The 17,714-nt window shown below is 45.6% G+C and overlaps 1 protein-coding gene across 3 annotated transcripts in view; it reads left to right on the forward strand.

Moving 5' to 3' along the window:
* Positions 1 to 17,714, forward strand: part of LOC119450634 (nuclear receptor coactivator 1-like) — a 550,996-nt gene that overhangs the window by 496,914 nt on the left and 36,368 nt on the right. For all 3 annotated transcript variants that reach the window (XM_049666097.1, XM_049666098.1, XM_049666096.1), the window contains exons 14-18: positions 2,705 to 2,812; positions 6,632 to 6,712; positions 10,005 to 10,040; positions 13,720 to 13,999; positions 15,594 to 15,967. In XM_049666097.1, coding sequence (XP_049522054.1) covers positions 2,705 to 2,812; positions 6,632 to 6,712; positions 10,005 to 10,040; positions 13,720 to 13,999; positions 15,594 to 15,967 — 879 coding nt within the window. The remainder of the gene's footprint in view (positions 1 to 2,704; positions 2,813 to 6,631; positions 6,713 to 10,004; positions 10,041 to 13,719; positions 14,000 to 15,593; positions 15,968 to 17,714) is intronic.

A 17,714-nucleotide genomic window follows, 5' to 3' on the forward strand; every position in this document is an offset into this window, starting at 1 on the left:
TGGGTGTAGCACAAACAAAAACCAGAACGCGTTAAACATTCTTGCTCTCCTGGAATGTTTCTGTCAAAAAGAATGGGTAAGGGTAGGAGTCAGGTGGCAGTTGATAACCTTTACGCTAGCACGTAAGTGGGGGGTAGGTCAGTGATTGAAATAAAGAGTTCCGTGTGGTATGGTGGAATACAAATGTCAGGAGATAAAGCCACTACCAGTGCTGGCGGTTTCCATACGTGCCCACCCTTTTCTCTCGTAATAGTAATACGCGTGAAGCCAGGTTTCCGTTGAGCATGTGCAGCATGGTACATGTGATGACACTTGTTTATCGTTTTGTTGGGAACAACGCATAAATCAAAGTATAAAATTCTGACTCAGTTTCTGTAGGCAGGTGCACCCTTTGTAGTAACCACCACCTAGTTGCAGACCAACTCATAAGCTGGTCTGCCTTTTGTGTGATGAGCAGTACTGGGTTGTGCACGTCTAGACATCTGGTGTGCAGTGACTGTCAGTCACTCTGATTAGTGTTGCATCTTTGTGCATGTCATCTTTCAAGACAATGGTCATGTTGTTGCCTGCTGCATGGTTTGGTTTTTTTATTCCTCCTGCCACTGGGGGGTGGCATGCTTCTCAGTTTTTTGAAAGTGAACTGGGCATTTGTTAATTAGATTCAAGGTGCTCGATGTTTTGTGTGGTGCATTTGGTGCTGTTGTCCTGATGGTTTTTCATGCGTTCTCAATTAAACACTCCAAAATTGCTTTTTCATGTGTTTTTGTTGGTTGTTTTCTTTGGTTTCTGTCCCTGTGTTCTTACTGTTAACTCTTATGTTGCGGAGGTGGCACGTGGTGTGTGTGTATGGGCGTCAATGTGGTTACTTTATGTTCCTCTGTGTGCCTGCCAAGTACAGTACTTGCATTTTCTTTTTGTTTTTCATGTTGCACAAATTCGTACCGTGCAGTGACGTGTCCTGTATCTGCAATTCTGTCTGTTCCTGCATGTTTTTGGATGTTCTGATCAGCGTGTTCGACATGGTGCATGTAACGGGTTATTCGAGCTGTAAAGCTGGTTATTTTAAACGAGCACTGACTTGGTATTTTTAAGGTTGTACAATCTCTACCACATGTTTCTCACACTTAAGATATTTCAATTTGGAACTAAATTTGGTCATGCTCAGCTAGCGTCTTCGACATTATTATGATGTCATTACACGCGGCCAAAGTATGCTGGCTTTGTGTAACAGTAAGGCTAAATATTACAATGACATTGCTCGTAAAAATAATCAAGTGCCGCGCACATTTCTTATGGCTGTGCTCATGTGTAGCAGCCACAGCAGTTGTAGGAAAGGAGCAAGCCAATGTGTCGCGACTTAACAGTGCAACCATTTCCTGGGTAACGAAACTGAAATTTGTTCACGGGTACTAGTATACTGGAAATAATTAAATTGTTCTGAAACTTCACAGTATTTTTGCCATGGTTTAAAGGGTTTGTGCCCTCATATGGTTGGTGTGAAACAAAATGACAAGTCGAATATGCTGTGTCGATTGGAAAATGTGTAGTACCTTTCTTGAAAGGCCCTTTTTTATATCTTTAATTGATTCCTTTGGCCTTGTCATGTTTGAGTTGGTCTTGGCATGACTGTCTTTCTGTGACTGTATGCTCTGCACATCTGAATGTGAATGTTTCGATGCTAGGTGTAGCAAATTGGTGGTAATGTAGCACATTTAGAATCTTTTTTGTTTTTGCTTTCTTATGAAACGCTATTAAGCAAATTGCTTGTGCTTACTATCTTTTGATCACATGTTTTCATGCTTTTGTAGGGCATGCAAATTTTATGTTTGCTTTGTGCTGCTTATAAGAATGCATAGGCTTGCTTGTGTCCTAATTTCCACACTGGTGCTGTCTCTATCGATAAGCTTGCTGAATGATTGTAGTGCTGTGCAATTTTTTGTCTAGTTTGTGTAGCTTAGAGCACAGATATTTGGTGCCTGCTGTCATAGTGTAGTTATTTAAAAATATATGTGGACTAATTATTTGATATTAAGGTATTACTGTTAGAACGAGGGATATAATAATTGTACATACCTATATTGATGTTCTCAAGAGTATTGTGAAAAAAAATATTTTTTCTGAATTGAAAAAATTACTTTACGTAAAAATTTCACCTTTTCACCAGAAGTAGTGTGCCTGATTTCTTATTAGTCACGCTTGTGAATTACCCAGATAATGCAAAACTGCACCAAAATCTTTCACTTTTTGATTTAACGTGCATGGCTCTTGATTCACCATTCTCCTGGACTTCTTTTTTTTTAACTTGAAAAGCGTTAGAAACACGAATGCCTTGCATCAATGTGAAGTGAGGAAAGATGACAGAGGTTGTCGATTGAACTGCGGCTGCTGAGGAACGCAAATGCAAGGAAAAGGACGCAGATGACACGATCGGGGCTTGTACATGTGGGTGTCTGGTCTACATCCTCTTTGTAGACAGGTGCACTGCGGGCAGCGCTTGCCCACGGGTCATCTGCATCCTTGCATTCCTGTTGCTTGGTGATGCATTCCAATCAATGTGCACAACCAAATGTCCCTTTCAGAAGCTCTAGAGGTAGAGGTTGTTGCTCATAGGGAAGTGAAAGTTTTGCTGCGTTCATGTGAAGCTTGCTGCCCCCGTCGACATCCTTCTGGCCGAGTAGCATAGAGTCTTTGCGCTGTCTTTCAGCCCGAGGGTGCGGAAGAAGGCGGCGCCAAGCGCAAAAGCCAAGGGGATGGGCCGGAGGCTGATCAGGCACCCAAGCGCCCCAACATGACGGGCACGCGACCGCCGACGGTGAGTCCTGCTGGTTTTTGTCACCTCTCGACTTCCCCTCCCCGCCCTCCTGATCCACCTCTTCTTTTGCCTTTGCATCAAGTGCGGTACTTTGAGGAGCAGTGTTCTTTTCTGTTGCAAGGTGCATGCTTCAGTTTGTCCTTGGCTTCCATTCTTCAGAATGGAAGGAAAAAGGTCGGCATCGGCAGCACCGAGTCCTCGGGTGTTTTGGTATGATTGCATGTAACATGCATCCCTTCCAGGACTTGCAGCAGGAATGGTGCTACGAGTTCTGCACAGCTTTTGCCACACATTGTTTCTTTTGTGCTAGAGGCTGAAGTTTGTGAAACTTTCAATGCGTTGGAGAGTGGTTGAGAAGTGCATGAAAACATCTGGCACATGAGGGATTTGCAGATCTTGGGGTATAGAAAAGTAAGCATCATTCAGAAATAAACTAACCCCCGTATTCTAGAATGTTCCTCCAATCAACACTTCACCTTGATTCAAGAAAGTAGATAGCAGTGCCACCCCTCGACAGAAGTTGTCGCTTTGCTTCATGAACGTTCACGGCAATTCTTGGGAAGTGTAGTGTCTTCATCAGTTGAGGGGCTGCACTGCGCTCAACTTGGTGGAGTGGAAGAAGAGCTTGGGAGTGCAGCACCATTTGTGAATATACAGGGGTTAGTACTTGAGATGTCCTTTTCCTTGGTGTGTCATGTCACCTTGAGTCAGAACTAGATTCTTAAAAACTTACAGAACAGTTGTATGTCGCTGTGCAATGACTGCATGATATAATACAATAGGCATGTGCATGGTATGTGAGCTGTTCAACAGCTGATAAGTCCGCTCAAAATAGCTTGTAGTTTGTTGTGGACTACTTTGCTGGTGTGTCTGCACCTCCTGTCATACACGTGGATGTCCTTGTTTAAAAATAAAAGAACCTGTCTTAAGGTTACTACACCTTCTTGCAAACTGTTTATGGACTTTGGGGCATAGCTGCAGCCATGGAGCTTGCTGTGCATGATGCATTCCCTTGAGCAGTGATTATTGCTCTGTACGTGGCTGCTGTCATTCAAGTTGCTAACCTGTCTGAAAAAGACTACTACCAAGTGGTGCTCAAGGCAGGCTGAAGTTTTATCTCTGGCCCGCATTAGCCCTGCGATTTCTTCAAAAGGTCTCGATCCAGGTGACATCTATAGTGCAGCTGCCTCTGCAGGGCCATCTTCAGTGCTTCCATCACCATGGTAGCCAGCATTTGCATGCCATGTTACTGACAACACCGCCCGTGTTCATTTCTATTTCTTATCTAACCCTTGGCTCGCCTGGTTGCCCTGGTTCTGTCCACTCTTTTGATTGCGTTGACTCACCTGGCTGACAGGGGCCAGCTCATCCTTTATATTCCCCCCCCCCCCCCCTTTATGAAGAAAATACACCTGTTGTGTGCCAAGCAGATTATTCTGGCATACTCAGTCATACAGTATGTGTGTGCCCAAGCATAAATGCAACCTGTCAAGAATAAATTCGAAAGAATAGTGATTTAATTTAACAGTCCTACTGATAGGGGACATCTCAACTCGACTTTTGCAAGGCATGATGAACTGATGTGGGATATCGCAGGATGTTTGATTTAAAAGAAGTCGATTGGTGTTTCATTTCAGCAGCCCACCTATAACTGACCCATAGCCTGCTCAGGAATACTAGTATTCTGAAGGATAATGTTTGTTTGTTTCACACATGGTGCTCAAGTGTTGTTAACTTTAAGGAGCTTGCAGTTGTGTGACGCTTACAGATTTCTGCGCTTACACGGCAGCATCGTGCAGTTTGAGGCACAATATACACAGAAATATAGTGGCGTTTGGCAAGAAACCTCTGTCCACCTGACCTTTCACAGAACAATGTTCAGTCAACGTCAGCAGTCTCGCTGCACACGTCTGGATATTCGTCTTTCATAGTGCACCAAGTCCTGTAATGATTCCTAATCACAGTTTGTAATTATATTCCTCAATATGTGGTACTAACCATGCAACCTTCGTTAGTAAGGAACAGGATACGGAGGCCCCTTCTATAACTAGCGATGGTAGTTAGGAAGGCCTTGCAAAACGTGTCCCGGGGAAAAGTGTCAGGAGAACACGGAATAATAGTCAATATAATCAAAGATATATGCGATTATTCTACTTTAAAAGCTTCCTGCCCTTTATACACAATGCCTCACAACTTCAAGTGTATCAGAGAGCTAGAAGAATGCCAACATTATACTAATCTGTAAGAAGGGAGACAAAGAATTGAATAATTATAGGACAATTAGCTTGCTTTCAGTATTGTATAAAAGATTCACCAAGCTAACTTCCAATAGAATCGGGGCAACACTTGACTTCAATCAACCAAGAGAGCAGGCTGGCTTTAAGAAAGGATATTCTACAATGGATCACGTCCGTGTCATCAATCAGGTAATTGAGAAATCTGCAGAGTACAATCAACCACTCTATATGGCTTGCATAGATTATGAAAACGCATTCGATTCAGTAGAGATACCAGCAGTCATAGAGGCATTGCGTAATCAAGGAGTACAGGAAGCGTACGTGAATATCTTGGCAAATATCTATAAAGATTCCACAGCTACCTTGGTTCTCCACAAGAAAAGTAGAAAGATACCTATCAAGAAAGCGGTCAGGCAAGGAGAGACAATCTCTCCAATGCTATTCACTGCATGCTTAGAACTATTCAAACCATTAGACTGGGAAGGCTTAGGAGTGAGGATAAATGGCGAATATCTCAGGAACCTTCGGTTCGCAGATGACATTGTCCTATTCAGCAACACCAGAGACTAATTACAACAAATGATTGAGGGCCTTAACCCAGAAAGTGTAAGAGTGGGGCCAAAGATTAATATGCAGAAGACAAAGGTAATGTTCAACAGCGTGGCAAGCGAACAAGAATTCAGGATAGCCAGTCGGCCTCTAGAGTCTGTACAGGAGTACATCTATCTGGCTCAATTACTCACAGGAAACTGTGGTCATGAGAAGGAAATTTACAGAAGAATAAAAAGGGGTTAGAGTGCATAGGGCAGGCATTACGAAATCCTGACTGGAAGTTTACCACTGTCGTTGAAAAGAAAAGTGTATAATGATTGCATTCTAATGGTGCTAACATATGGGGCAGAAACATGGAGGTTAACAAAGAAGCTCGAGAATAAGTTAAGGACTGCACAAAAAGTGATGGAACGAAAAATGTTAGACCTAATGTTAAGAGACGGGAAGAAAGTGGTCTGGATCTGAGAGCAAATGGAGATAGCTGATACTCTAGGTGAGATTAAGAGAAAAAAAAATGGAGCAGGGCAGGCCATGTAATGCATTGGATAGATAACAGTTTGACCATTAGAGTTACAGAATTGGGGCCGAAAGAAGGGAAGCGCAATCGAGGACCAGTTCGATGATGAAATTAGGAAATTTGCAGGCAAGTTGGAACCAGCTAGCCCAAGATGGGAGTAATTGGAAATCACTGGGGGAGGCCTTCGTCCTGCAGTGGACATAAATATAAGCTTATGATGATGCCACAAATTGAGGTGTAGCACTCATTCAGAAATTGATGACGCAAGGTCTATTGAGCAGCTGGTGTGTGCTTTTATAAGTGGGCTGTTTGTCTCATTGCTTTTACGTTTGTCACTACTACCCCCCTCAACCCCTCAATCCCTTGCCATTGCTGATGCATGCTCCCCCATTGGTGGTATGTTGCCCTCTGCTGCTTTCTCCTTGGGCCTTTAGCGGTTTGCTTTTCTGTTGCTTACCCCTTTCCCCAACATCCCCTCCCCAACCTCTCCCATTTCATTTCTGTTCTCAAAAGATTGCCCGTGTCAATATCCCAAAGACCTATGCCCAAAGCATCCACCTCCAGTACCAGCGCGTGCCTTCAGGGATCATGCAGGTGAGGCGGGGACAGCCCTGGTTTCGGAGGTGTGCGAACAATGGCAGTGGAATGTAAACTAAACCAACTATGAATCAAACGCAAATTTAATCGTTTCTGAATGTGGTACAAAAATCCTTATATTTAGTTACACTCACTGGTTCTGCCCCGACGTGAGACTTGGGTAACAACTGTTCATTCCAGAGCTGCTTTTCAGAGATCCCCTCACCAGCACAGGTTGTTTGAAAACCATTCAAACTGTATTCAATGTATTCAAAATGTATTCACAATCGCAAATAGCAGGTGTTCAATCTGAGGACTGAAGCCATTGTTGCAATATTTCATATCCTATTCGAAGCCTTCAAATATTCGCACACCTCCTACCCCAGGGTGATGTGACAGTTTCATGGTTACGGAGCAGAACAGCACTGCTAGTCATTTTGCAGCATGCCGAATTCATGGTAATTTTGCAGCTAATCATGCGCCTCAGATGTGCCTGTTAAAATGCTTACCTATTGTCGCTATTTTCTCTTAATGCGATGGGCATTGTGCGCTGCAGCTTCAGTGTTCGTTAAGCTCAACTGTCTAATTACAGCTGAGCAAGTGCAACAATTAGTGCAAAAATCTGCACTCGTTGTTGGTCCATTGTAAAAACCAGTGCGGCAGTGATTACACAGATGCTACCATCAAGCATGGAGTGCAGAACTTCTGCCAAAGGTTTACTCGACTAATGCACATTCACATACAGTTGTCGTTATGCTTAAGCTGAGCACGCCTTAACAGCCTTTTTGCTTCTCCTGCAGAGTGTGCTGAAGAATTCTAGTTGGGGTGCCATGAATGTGCTAGCTTAAAGTGTCTTCCTTCTAGAGCATTTTATGTTGACTATTTACAGCTCATTTAATTTGTTAAAGCTAAGGCACTGTGGAGTTGTCTTCGTTGTTTGGGTTAAGTGTGATAGTGGCTGTACACCAAGGGTGGCCAGGCAGGCCTAGAGGTTAGATTTAGAGACCGACAAGAGAGGAATCATTAGTGTTGTTCGCAAGAAAACTAAATGAAAAAGTTCGTGAACTGCTGGATCAAAAAAGAGCTATGTAAATATTGTACCTACTATTGAGAGGCAGTCTTATTATAGAATCTTCCATAGGGAGAAAGATGGCGCGCCCAATATAGGTACACGTGAAGGTGAGGAAAGCTTTGGAGAGTGCTTGGAATATTAATATTGGAACCCGCAGTAGACTGTTTTAGTTTTGCGTACGCTATAAAATAGTGGGACTTCAGAACGCTACACGACCCATAGCTTGTACGGCACGCTATTTCTCAGATTTAGCGTTACCGTCTTTGCGTGGTTTGCGTAGTTTACGTAAAACATGGCGGCGGTCCCTGCTGCCCGCTTTGAATTGAATTTGACGTGGCTTTTGTAGAATTTGCTTCGTTTGTAACAAATGATTGTGTAAAAAACGCCTTTCGCTTAGTCTTGGGCCACTTCGACGACAGTGTATTATGGATAACCTTATGGAGTTTTCGAGATGTCAGCGCCACCTATCGGTGAAGTTGAGAGATAGGCGCGACGATTGCATATGGCTTCTGAGATCTGAAGATCTCGCAGTACAAATAAAACTGTAATAAACGTGCGCTGCTTAGCGTACGCTGTACTATAGCGTATAGCATACGCTATACTAAAACTGTCTAGTGTGATTGCCTTGCTGAACAGCTGGCTGCAAGCCACGAGTAGGCTTGAGAGGAGCCATATGCAGCTTATGTACAACCTTGGCAACTACAAAGAGGTCAATTTGTAATTTCTTTACTTGTTTGTCATGCTGGAGATAGGCTAACAGTCATGCATCCACAATATGCCCTGTTGCGTTGGTTGAATTAAACTTGGCCAGAAGTTCAGTGCTTTGTCCTTGTATGTTAGTGTCTGTGTGTGTGTTCTTGTGCTGGTCTGTTCTGGTGCATTAACCTGTTCTTGAAGGGCTAATAAACCTGCGACTTTCATCGGAATTTTCATACATTATTAGTATTTAAGATTCCCTCACGGGCCCCTCCCTACTCGTGATATTCAGACAGCAAGCAGCAGTGACCGGTAATACAGTACAATCTCGTTGATACATTTAGGGAAAAGAAAGCAAGAAGAAACGTACTACCCGGAAAATAGTATGACCCGAAGTCACTAAAAAAAATTTGGCCGACGCAACTCTAGTTGACATCTACGAAATATGGAGCGTTGCGCGAATCGTTGCAGCAACAGACTCCGCACACACACCGTGCCTGTGGTGCCTGCGCTGGCTCGAGACATGCATTGTCGTTTTTGCATCTTCAGCAAGCTTACTATTGCGCTTCTCGAATTCGGCCTGTGTCAGCAGCTTCTTCGCGCGGTGGCGCTAAGTTTTGGCATGCCCACTCGGTGAGAACATGGCGACGTGAGACTCCTATGCATGTCGGAAGGTTGGGGTTTGTGCGGCCTGAGAAGGGCTTTGTTGTTTTCCTATTATGTAGTGTTTTAAGATGGAAAAGGGAAACCAAACCCAATGTTAGCTGGTGGGTGATGCCAGAATGCCATCAGATTGAAACATGACACTCGCTTCATGCTGCCTGCGGCACGTTTGGGTTATCGCCTATTAAAAGCATGCAGTACGCTTCCAACTACAGTAAGCTGCATGCGCTGTCAAACAGATAAATGACGATGCTTGTCGCGATAGCTGTGAATGCGACATGCAATGACGGCGAAATGATTTGCTGGCGTGCACTAGCGTTTTCATGCGACACTGGCGGGTGAGTACTGTTGGGAAGCTGCAGCTGCGGACGGTTACTGTTCTCAATCGCGTGCGCCTGGCGTCTTTTCTTGTTAACAAGGGTTCTAGTGGCCAGAAAACGTCTCGTACGGTTGCACTTTGCCGATGTATTGAACGTTGGCGCCAATAAATCGTGTTTGCTGGCAATATAATAACCGGCAAACTATAAGCATAATTGTATGGGTTACTTCTTGTGTTCTTGATCAGGAACGTTTGTGCCGAGAAATAGCACAAAATGGGATCATATCAACGAGGTTCTACTGTAGTTACAGTTTCATGATTGTTTCAAATGAACCTGGACACTCTTGCGCACTTTTTTCCCCCCTTAATTTGGGAAGCATTGGTCAAGCTGTCGGCTATGTTGACGCGAAGTGGTGATTCACGGTGCTGTCCGGTGGGAGTGTCCCCTGTGTGCAACGTGCGTGTGTGTGTGTGTGACGTTTGTTCCCTTGCATATTTTGTGTTGACTGACTTGTGCCCTGCCCCCTTTTTTTTCTCTCCCCCCATTTGTTCCTGATTAGGGAGCAAGCGGCATGTCCCTTAGTCCCGAGATTAAGGTAATTTGGGCAGCTGAGGTCCCTCCAAATTTTGGTGGCCTTTCCCTCCTTGTCCTCTGTGTACCTCTACTCATAAGTGTTCCTCATTTGCTGTCTCTTCTCCTGTTTTTATTTGTTGTTGTCGTCCACTCCTTTATTCTCAGTGTCCCAGTCAGTATCTGCTGTGGCCCCTTGAACCTGTGCCTTTCTATCTGTGGTGCTCGCCTGCTTGCTTGGTTTTGCTGCCCGTGGCAACCTTAGGGTGCCGTGGGGCGTAGTGTTCTGTCAGGTGTGGGGCCTCCATACTGTCCTCATGTGAAGAGTGTGTGTGTACGTGCAACATGAAACCACGGCAACTCACAAGTCGGGCTGCCTTAAATTCGAGCACTTTAGCTTTGCATGATATGTGAAATGTTACCGTTATGCGCTATGTGTTAGGCCCACGCTGCCTGTGCCACCCCATTGCGGAACTACGGCAGACATGTCACTGTGATGCATAGATTTCTTCTAGAGAAATTATTAGAAGGAACTTGTGCTACCATGTGTTTAGCTACCCTGGGGATGATGGGTGGTAGTACACGGATTTGTCTGATCTTCAAGCTTGTGGATTGAAACATTCTTGCAGCTCTACTTGCTACACTTTATCTGCCTTTAATGGCCCTAATTTTGAAGCAATGCTGCTTTCTTTTTAAATGCAGAAGACAATAAGACTCTGCTCACTGTAAATTGTTGCAATTCAAGCGCAATAGTGTGTTGAAAATTATTCATTTGCCAAGTTACAAAGCTGTTTGAATCTAGAAGGACGAAGTTTGGGCAAAGTAATGTACTAACCATCATTCCCATATACATTAGCACCCTAGTTTTCTGTAGTATTTGTAGGAAACTATGTGGTGTGATTGACAGCATGATCAATTGCATGCAGTAATCGTATACTAGGGCCGAGTGATAGAGTTAAGGATGTTGGGAAGAACTAGGCTTTTGGAGCATTCCACATCACCAATGGCATGACCTACGCTAAAGATGTGGTGCCATCAGGTAGTAGAAACAAAACCTTTCATGGATGGTGTGTTAGGCCGAACAAAATTGAAACAAGCAACTGATCTGGATAATAATGGCAAAAACTGATAATTCCTTTGGCGAAGGCTGGTTATACTTTTTTTTACTGTTACAATGGAGGGTAAGTAGTGTGGGTAAATTCAGATCGAAGCATGCAGTCTGAGCATTTCCATGTTGTTGTTCAGTCACGGTAACTGGTGGCAGCTGCCGCAGTCTAAATGCACATGCACCTGGGGCATCTCGCAGTAATGTATCAAAATCTCTAATGCGTTGCATATCAGGCACAACGTAAACAGTTTATTTCTTGTGCCCAGGAATTTGGAATGCACTGACATTCTCTTGCACAAGCAGTAGTTAAGCTGAAAGTGAGAAAGAACATTTTGTACACGCTGTCTTCTTGCCAGCTTTGTGCAGTGCAGCTGAATATGTGGGTCCAGTGCGTCAGCTAACTGAGAATGATGACTAGCTGTGTGTCTTGGGGGAAAGCGGAAGATCAGAAGGGCTCACCCATTGTGCAGTGCAAATTATCAGCATGGGTTCTACAATTTGAGTTTCCACTGCTGATTGTCTGATGTTGCTACCTGTATAGCTGTTGCTGAACTGCACAAAATCTGCTAAGGGTGTGGTAAAACAAAAAAAAAATGTTAGATAGTGCACGCATTATCGGGCAGGATTCATGTGAAAGAAACCTAGCATGTGTATAAGAAGGTGAGCCAGTTGTAATATTTTACTGAGAATTTTTCACTGTTCCAATACATCTGACATTTTGTGGAAGAATAGAACAGAATGCTGTAGGAACTAAAGGACTTCAAGGGGAAAAAATGCTGTCATGGGTACTCTGTGAGGCATGTTGTGGAATAGACCTTTCTCCGGCACGCTAGCGCCGCCAACGACTGCGCAAGTGCTCATGGGACGGGTGTACGCCGCAGAGACGGGCTTCGCACTTCCACTTTCCTTTTGTGCCGTACCAGCACCTGTCAGCAGTAATAATTCTAGCAAACTTGGCAAAGTGGTGCATTTTACTGCCTAATTCAAACAAGAACTTCACGTTTGTCTAACTGCGACGGCCTCTTTCCTCTGCAATTCCCATCCATCTAGAGTATGCATGCGGCCACGGCTGTCGGGCTAGCTCAGTTGCGAACCCCGTTCATCTGTTTAGTCCACACACCTTTCGACACCAAAGAGTTCTGGGTATTGGCCAAAATTGACCTGCATGGCAAATAAAATTAGTCGTAATAAACATGATTGGACAAAGCGCAGATTGATACTAAACCCAGTGCATGCTCCACAGCTGTAGAGTCGACTGTCACATAGCTTTTGTTTGTGGTCCGCCTCATTTAATAGTGCGTTCTTCACAAGGGAAAATTATTCCGCTTCTCCATGCTAGGTAGAGGGAGAGGAGTTCGCTTCACGATTTCTCGCACATATTTTTTAAAGCTGAATAAAAACAGTTAATTTTGCTTTGTGTTTGTCGTGCTGTAATGTAAAGTCTTGCATTTCATAAATACGTCTAACTGCACGACGTCCGTGAGCAAAAATCTAAAAAATTTTTTATGTGCTTAGTGAGGTTGCGCAAGTGCTCTGACGAAGCGTATTGCTTAGTTGCGATTCGAGGTTTCATGTCTGAACCATGCCGATGATAGCACGTTCTCAGAAACATAAGGAAAAGTCCCTACTATCTTTTGATGTAGTACAGCTGATTGGAATCACTTTCAAAAAGATTTTCTCAGCAAGGCAGCAACCTACTTTAGTTGTGAACATTGTGCTGAAATTAAAATGCAGTTGCGGGCTGTGTCATAGTTGTGGTGGATCATGCACGCTAACGTAATATTGTGAGTACCTGGGCCATAAATTTGATCCCAATATGTCTTCTCATGAAAGAGACAAGAGTGCAGGCAAAATCGCTCTCTCTCTCTTTTTTTATCTAAAAATGAGAATACATGTAGCATCCAACCCGTGAGCAATCAACTGGCAAGCACCCTGGCTGTTTCTAAAACCCACCACTGTGTACGCGCTTCTGTAATGAGACCTCTGTGCCAGCAGAAGGGCGATAAACACCTTTTCTTTTCGCAAGTTGCGGCCTCGGCTGTTACTGCGTCGTCTGACAACATGGCATTATTAAAAGAACTTTCAAACAATGGAGGCGATATGTTTCATGACGGAGTTCAGCTCTGCGAAAGTGTGACCGTTCAGTGATATCTGCACTGGCTCCGTTATTTCTTTCACATTTCTTGTATGGAGATACAAATGCAGATGCATGTGGCCGGGTGTACTTATGTTGTGAAGAGCGCCAGGAAAGAACGGTGCCTTGTTCGCTTTGTCCTTTACTCCCACGGCAGCAATGCTGCAAACAAGTGGCGGGTGCTAGGGCAAGCCTAATCCCTCGACGAACACTCTCTCCTCATTGTGCACTGTGCACTTGCGGCGCACTGTGGTATAGAAATGTCTGTTTCATGTTGAGGTTTATAGTTACACGACTTGTCATGTTAAAATAAGGGAAGACAGTCGACTCGATGCATGACTTAGTCACACTGCCAGGCTTTCACCTCCTCATTGTTTCTTGATTTTGTGTCGTGTAACCAGCGTCAACTCAACCCAAATGGCGTCACCGTATCCAATCGTGCGTTGTGTGTTCTCATGGCAGGCTCACCTCGCCGGCCAGAACCCGATGCTGGCATCAATGCTGGCGCAGACGCCACGGCCTGTTCCCTCGGTGCCAACGTCCATCGCCAACTCGATCGTGTCGCAGCTGCCCCAGGAGCGGCTGCCCAAGAACCTCGAGAAGAAGCTCATCCACACGCCGCCGACACCTGGTGGACTGTTGCAGCCGCAGCAGCAGCAACAGCAGCAGCAGCCGCAGTCGGTGATGATCAAGCAGCCACAGCCCGGTCGTCCCACTTCCCTGCTTGGTCTGGGTCCACAAGGTGCGCCAAAGTTTCTGTCATCACCATACCTGCCAACTCTCCTGAATTTATTCATAAAGTTTGTGAATTTGGGCTCGTTCTATGATTTTACGAACATTGCATCTCAAGTTTTACGAACAGTAAGTTCTGTTAGCAAAAATGTTTTAAAGCGGTTAAAGACTGGGGCGCCGTAACATAGCAAAAAAAAATGCATGCAAAAAAGAAATAGTGATGGTACCTGTGCTGCTCTCATGTAGCTGTGCAAGATTCCTAACCGGGAGTGCAGTAATCGTAACAGCTGGAACCAGTGGCCATGCCAATGAACGGGAAAGGCGGGCTTAGTGCACTAGGACGAAACCCCCCATGACAGTGAAACCAACACGATGGAAGACGCCGACGTTACCGAGCTCTGGGAGCATGTGGCTACTGACGATGAAACAGGTTGTGCTTTGATGGAGTTTTTGAGTGCAGATAGTGCCCGCCTCGTTCTGCGAAGAGACCTCGAACTAGCGATTGCTCTCGCGAACAGACAGCGGCATTGAGCGACAGGCGGTGATGTCAGCAGTGCCAGTGACGACGAGATTGACAATGGCTTGTCTTTGATCTCAACTCCGATGCTCACGCAAAGTTCGCTGTCTTTGATTGAGACACTCTCATTGATTTCGTTATGAAATTCGCCGCTGGACGATGTGGTAAGGGGCTGCAAGTCTTCGCGGAATGCTTGCCGCTAATATGTTTGTACGGGTGGCTCATCAGTGGGCCTCTTACTCTGAAGTTTTTGGAGTTCTGGCAGCCAGCTAGTTCTGGCCCTGATAGGAAGTCACTGTGGGCTGTGATCCCAAGACAACCCGAAGCTGCCCGAAGTTTGCAAAATTGAACGCCAAGACAGCTGGTCGTGGGATAAATGTAAACAGCATGCCAGTGACCGGCGAGGCCTGCGTGCACTCGGTGTAGTCCCCCCATTTATGCGTTGCCACCTTGAAAATACATACTAGTTAAGTTTGCAAAAGAGCTGAAGTGGGTATTCTGAAGTGATCGCATTCGGGTATACAATCACTTTCATGAGATTAGGGGCAACTCGTCGCAGGGCGCGCACTGGGCCAACCTCACTCTTTGCACAGTGCAACAAACGACCTCCGACACTTCTGATGCCGTAAGTGATCGTATCCCCGAAAGCGATTGCTGGAGGATGCCTGCTCACAACAGTCAAGTCGCCCACCAGTGACATTGATGAGTTGGCAATGTGCCATTTGACAAGACACAAAAAAGAAGGATATCGAGTACGACTTACGCGCATAAATGTTTGTGCCGACCTGCTCGGACTTTGATTTCAGGAAGTTTGTTTCGTCTGATGGTGCTTCTTTTCTCTTACTTCTGCTCCTGTGCTGAAGGAGCTGGGGCTGTAGTTGGCGCATGAAAATGTATGCTGCCTGTGACCAATAAAAAGCTTCACACAAGGAACAGTATTGGTCAATCATGAGAGCAATAAGCGAATGTACGTGGGTCCCTTACTCACCCAGTGAGTATTCGCACACCCCTAGTAATTTCCTATAGTTCATTATGTAGGTATCCTGCTTGAGTGTGGTGACCTTCTTGTCTTTTCTGTTTGTCACAGAATCCAGCGCAATGACGCTTCAGCAGCAGCGTTCCTTTGGTGGTGGCGGTGGCCTCATCCAGCAGCAGCAACAGCAGCAGCAGGGCTTTCTCAGCAAGATTCTCATGAACAGCCCAGATTCAACTAGGCGCGCTGTGCAGCTGGCGCAGCAGTCATCTCAGGCTTATCTGCCGCACACGACGAGCACGGCAGGGTCCAGCTTTATCACGGCCGCGAGTGGTCCGGGTGCAGTGCTGTCGGAGCTCCTCAATGATTCGCGCATCCCGGCCAGTATTGTGAATGCAGTCAACTCCTCATCCGCAGCGTCGCTCTCCGTGGCTGCCGCAGCGGGGGGCGCATCAGCTGACCAGCTGCTGTCGCAAGTGCTGGATGATGTGAGTGGCGCTTGAATTTGTCTTCTGTGTTGACTTGTTATTTAATTCGTTAAATAACCAGCCCTCGAGGGGTGGGGGGAGGTCATGACACTGCCAACTTTGATGTTGATGGTGTGAGAAGCAAAAGCTGCTTACCTTTATCTTCAGGGCTCTGCATTATCAGTTTTGGAGGTTCTTTCACTTTTTTGATGCACAGCATGGCACATCGCTGGAGTGACTAGCATATGTTAATCCAGGGAAAACACAAGGAATGTGGGAGATAGAAATTCAAGACGATGAGCAACACAAGAACAAGGTGAAAGCAGGAGCCAACATTTCGACAAGTGAACTTGTCTTCTTCAAGGCCTTCAAAAAGACAATTCCACTTGTCGAAACGTTGGCTCCTGCTTTCACCTTGTTCTCGTGTTGCTTATTGTATGTTAATGGCACTTAAAGCATCATATGTGAAAATGATTGCTCAGGAATATGGCCCTGCAGTCCTCATTTCATAAACTGACAAGCTGGCTTTTAAGGGGGGACGCGGGGATCGCGAGAAAAATCTATTTTTGGAAACCACGCGTTTCCGTATCTGCAACGCCTAATCTACGCTGTATCAAAATGGTTTGGCTGAAAACGCACCAAAAGTGCCCGAAAAAATTAATTTGTCAGTGCGCAGGGTGAGAAAAGAGCTTTAAATCGGGTAAAATCACTGCAGTTCACGGAGCCATATCTCGTATTTCCTGCCACTGAGCGCCGACATCTTGGTATCGTTCGAAAGCTCAAAGTTTCGCCGTTCCGCTTCTCAGTTCGTTGGTCGTTGCCATCCTGTAACAAATGCACAAGCACAAAAGAAGCGCGGGTCTGCTGGAGGTAGTCACACGGGCTCCTCCGTTGAATGCGGGCCTCCGATTGGCTGTTGTGCTGAAAGGCGTCTCCCTATTGGTTACTGCTGCAGCAGCGGGCATAATGGCAACCGCAGTTGTCTGCTTCGGAAACCATGCCGGCGTCTTCACTTGACATGCAGAATTCGGATTTCTGAGAGCTCCCAGGTTAGTGATGGATGGTCTCTCATTCGAGAAGAAATTTTGGACAAAGCATGCCTTCGCAATACGGAAGCGGGAGCCTCCTACGGCAAGGAAAATACGGCGATCAGCGGGAGAAGCGGAGGGGCACCCGACTGAACGTGGCACGCTAACTTGCACCGTGGATTACGTGCCGCGCTATCTTGCACTGTGTGACTCCAGCAGCAAAACCAACAATCACCCTGTGCCATCGGCACCGATAACGCATTCGACGAAAAACGCGCCAATGGAGGCTCCCGTGCCTTGGTGTACGGCCACGCTAATTGGTAGCCGAGATTGCATCGTACGATGCGACGCAGATTGAAGGTCACCATCGCTGACAAGATGGTGTACTCACTTTCTGATGCAGGGGTTCTCAGGTACGTTCATCCCAGGGAACCCTGCTAAGCTCCATAAAGTGCCAGGGACCCCCCCCCCCCCCCCCCCCCCGATTTAACCGAATTATCGAGGGTATCAATAAAACAAACAAATGCCGCACTACGTCAACACGCTTTTATTTACTCAATGAATCGTCAAATCTTGTTTCTATTTAGCACAAGACCAGTGCGGAAGCTGAAATTCTCATCTCATGACTGATTAGCGCTAGCAGCGGCGAAGGCCTCGCGACATCCTTCGCGGCGCGCGTTTTCATCTGAGACGCGCTTTGCACCAACGGGCGCACATCCCGATTATTTTTTCGCCACTCA

Source organism: Dermacentor silvarum, chromosome 4, assembly GCF_013339745.2.
Source record: "Dermacentor silvarum isolate Dsil-2018 chromosome 4, BIME_Dsil_1.4, whole genome shotgun sequence".
Classification (NCBI taxonomy): domain Eukaryota; kingdom Metazoa; phylum Arthropoda; class Arachnida; order Ixodida; family Ixodidae; genus Dermacentor; species Dermacentor silvarum.